The following is a 3,675-nucleotide window of genomic DNA, read 5'->3' on the forward strand; positions in this document are numbered from 1 at the left end:
TTCCTGGTGGGAGTCATAGGGGACAGACTGTCCCTGCCATTCCCTCCCATTAGGGTTGGCTCGAACGATCACGCAGGTGGCTGAGTAAGAAAGCTAAGAGCACCTCTGCCTGCCCTATGCACCCTCACACACCGCCTGCAGTTTCCCCCCACTCCTTGGTCAATAGTAGGACTGAGTGGACCTTGGGATCCACTCCCTGCAGAAGATGAGGGGAATTTGCAAGAATCCAGAGATGGGGAAGAAGAAAATTTGACCTTGAATACATGGCCCTGCTCCAAGAGCAGGAAGACTCTTGATGATATGAAACCAAGCTGGGCTTAAAGGCGCCTGTTGTTTCTGTACGTAGCCTCTACCCATCCCTTTAGCACTAAGGGAACTCAGAAATTTCCTGGTCCCCTCCCAGAACAAGCCAGCCCCTGGCCACGCCAGCCAGTCAGTGCCCTGAGCACATCAGTGAGACCTTTGATTTTTGAAACCTTTCCTTCAGCTCAAGAAAACACCAGAGAGATGGGTCAGCAGCGCAGAAAGAAACACACACAGGCTTCCTCCTGTGGGTGTCTCTAAAGGGGACCGTGGAGGCAGGGATAGAGACAGGACTCATTCTCTGCAGGCATCCACATAAAACATCATATATATCTTTCTTGTTCAAAATGATCCAAGTTTCCAGTGTAAAATCTGTGAGCTTATTGCATCTGCCCCGTTGATGGTTTATCTTTGTCTTTGCATCGGACTCCTCCAAGGGTACTGGGCTGTTGTTATTGTGCTAATTCCCAAGGATTTCACATTCATGATCTTCCCGGACATATAGGGAGACTCTACCAAAGCCTAACTACCCCAAATGGTGAGCTCGTGGCACTGCCGGCACTCCCTTCCCTTCTAAACCTAGGCAGATGTGTGCGGTTGGTACTGGATGGGAGAAGTCTTTTCTTCAGCATAAGCCCTCACAGATCAGAGACTGCTCTGAATTCCCTGCCCATGAACAGCACGTCTGCCAGCCTCCTGACACTTGTGCTGGTTGCTTGGAAGTGAACGGCATGTGAAAGTACCAGGGAGGCACGGGGACCGTATACACACGCACGCACGCGCACACATGTTGGGTCCTTCTACATCAAGAGTCAGAAGTCTTTGCGAGTGAAAGAAAGAAGAGCAGGAATCCAGATGGGGAGTTGTCTGTTGGCTTCATCCTGCTCCAGGAAGCAAAGGATGGCTTATCTGGAGCTGAGAGGTTTGCCTTTAACTGTCTCCATGCAATGAAAGTGATGAGCCTCCTGGGGGGTCTTTTCACATCAATGGTGGCTCCTGGGGTGTCTGAATACCCTTATCTTGTGGCTCAGATAGTCACTGGAGTCTCAGCTATCTCTTCCAGCCTCTGGCGAATCATTAGCCGGAGCACAGTGTACCTGGGGACAGAAACAGGCTACTGTGAAGACCAGTCAGCAACACACCCCTCTTCTTACTTACGCTAAAAATAATTATTTTATTTCATTTATCATCATTTTTTTTTTCTAATTTGCTACAGGGCATGCATGCTTATCAGAGAGAAAGAAGGAAAATGAGAAAGCAAGGTGCCAGGTCCAGGACTTGAGCTGTAGTCGACCATGTGGGAGTCCAGTGCCTTACCCACCATACCACCTGCTGGCCCCCAGACCCCTCTTCTTGATCTTCCCTACCACCCCAAGTAGCACCAGAGAACATGTGGCCCAGTCATCCTGCCCCTTTGCTTCTATTTTGCAAGAAATGTTGCTTATGTTTATTTCCACAACAGAGTGAGAGAGAATAAAGAGGCCACATTCAAATTAGATTCTTTCACTGTGATGAGAAAGTCCAGCAAAAAATGAAAAGGTAGAAGCAGCACCATAAGTGTTCCATTAAATAAGTGTCTACTATAGGACACTGGGCACAGTACCTTACATGCAAAGTAGCCCATTAACCTTCATTTAAAATGAACTAAATAAAATTGCCAATTTTAAAAAATTATTATTATTATTATTATTATTATTATTATTATTTGCTACAGGGCACATGTGCAAGCTGCCAGGTCCCAAACTCAAACCACAGTCGGCCATGTGAGATTCCAGCACCTTAACCACCACACCACCTGCTAGTCCCCAAAATTGCCAATATTTGACTCTTTGAAGGGCCTTACAAAACATATGAACTTCTGGGGCCAGACAAGGGTGCAGCAATTACCAGCTGGGGCCATAAGGGAGCCCTTAGTTCAGATCCCGAGATTTCCCTATACATACTGGCACATGCGCGTGCCCGGGGTCTGGGCAGGCTGAGACTGCAGATGGATTGCAGTGTGAAGACCCCACTGGGGGATCTCTATCTTTCTCACAGAAGACAGAAATAAGTGAACTTCAGAAAAATGTTGATGGACATTTCCTGTGGTTCAACCCTCCATCAGTTTCTGCATTTTTCAGAAGGTGCCATAGAAACTATTATAAGAGGCAGGCAGGTCCAATCCGTGTGAGGAGTTCAGTCTCCCATGACTACCCGAACTGCACTGCGGGTACTGGAGTAGGCTCTGCCATGCAGGCCTAAATACATTCCTTATGTTCAGGGCCTCACACTTTTAGCAAAAGCTTTTCTTTTTTCCCCTTTTAATTGCTGGAGGATGTATGTGCTCATCAGATGGGAGGGAGGGGGAGAGGACACTCCCGATGGGGCACGGTCACGCTGCAATCCCTACTCCTCCATTGCTCCATCCTATTGGAATTCGGGGCATTCACAAACATGTGTTCAGTATATTTACAAGCTGCCAAGGCAGGGATTTGAATCTCAAATGGTCAGCTATACGGGATCCAGCTCCCTTAACCATTAGGCTAGGGGGCTGGCCTAGTTAAAGCTATTTTTAAAGCTTAGAATGCAGGGACCAGCAGTTAGCGTAATGGCTATGTTGCTGAATTCCCATGTAGTCAACTGCAGTTCAAGTCCTGGACCCGGTGGCTTAAACTCATGCTGGGTACATGTGCGTGCGTGCCCAGGATCCCGAGAGGAGAATGGAGGAGAAGAGATTGCAGCGTGGCCATTCCCCGCAATCTCTTGCTTTCTGTCTCTCTGGTGAGCGCACGCACCCTGTAGCAAAAAAAAAAGCAAGCAAGCTTAGGATGCAGTACGTGTTCAATAAATGTCAACCACTTTCATGCTAGGTATTATCACTGATATAGCAAATACAGCGTTGGCTTTATTCTCCAGTGGCAAAATCAATCCATTGTCCCACCTCATCTAAACACAGCTTACTCTGGGCTATGAGTAAACATAGCAAAGAAATAATAAAAATCCTCCCCAGGGAGAGGCCCTGCTGGACTTTCAACTCGGATGAAATTTTCAGAAAAGAAATGTCAAAAGAGGAAGGAGTCTAGTGCAGAAATAAAGCACTGTTCTAGAGAAGCCAGACCCCACACAGCATGGGCAATTTGAATCCCCAGCTGCTAAGCTTGAAGCACTCTATCATGAATTAAAAAAATAAATAAACAAGAGGGTGGGAATATTCACCTTTAAACAAAAAGGGAAGAAGGGGGGCCGGCAGGTGGCATGGTGGTTAAAGATGCTGGACTCCCAAATGGCAGATCGTGGTGCAAGTCCTGGACCTGGTGGCTCTCTCTCTCTCGCTCTCTCTCGCTCTCTCTCACTCTCTCGCTCTCTCTCCCCCCCTCTCTAGTTAAAAAAAAA

At 47.5% G+C, this 3,675-nt stretch overlaps 1 protein-coding gene across 2 annotated transcripts in view; it reads right to left on the minus strand.

The window, feature by feature from the left end:
- Nucleotides 1-605: 605 nt before the first annotated feature.
- The window catches only part of RASSF2 (Ras association domain family member 2), a 50,161-nt gene continuing 47,091 nt past the window's right edge, over nucleotides 606-3,675 (minus strand). For both annotated transcript variants that reach the window (XM_006163980.3, XM_027766451.1), the window contains exon 11: nucleotides 606-1,400. In XM_006163980.3, coding sequence (XP_006164042.1) covers nucleotides 1,331-1,400 — 70 coding nt within the window. In that variant the 3' untranslated portion in view covers nucleotides 606-1,330. The remainder of the gene's footprint in view (nucleotides 1,401-3,675) is intronic.

This window comes from Tupaia chinensis, unplaced genomic scaffold (genome assembly GCF_000334495.1).
Source record: "Tupaia chinensis unplaced genomic scaffold, TupChi_1.0 Scaffold143574_1, whole genome shotgun sequence".
Classification (NCBI taxonomy): Eukaryota; Metazoa; Chordata; class Mammalia; order Scandentia; family Tupaiidae; genus Tupaia; species Tupaia belangeri.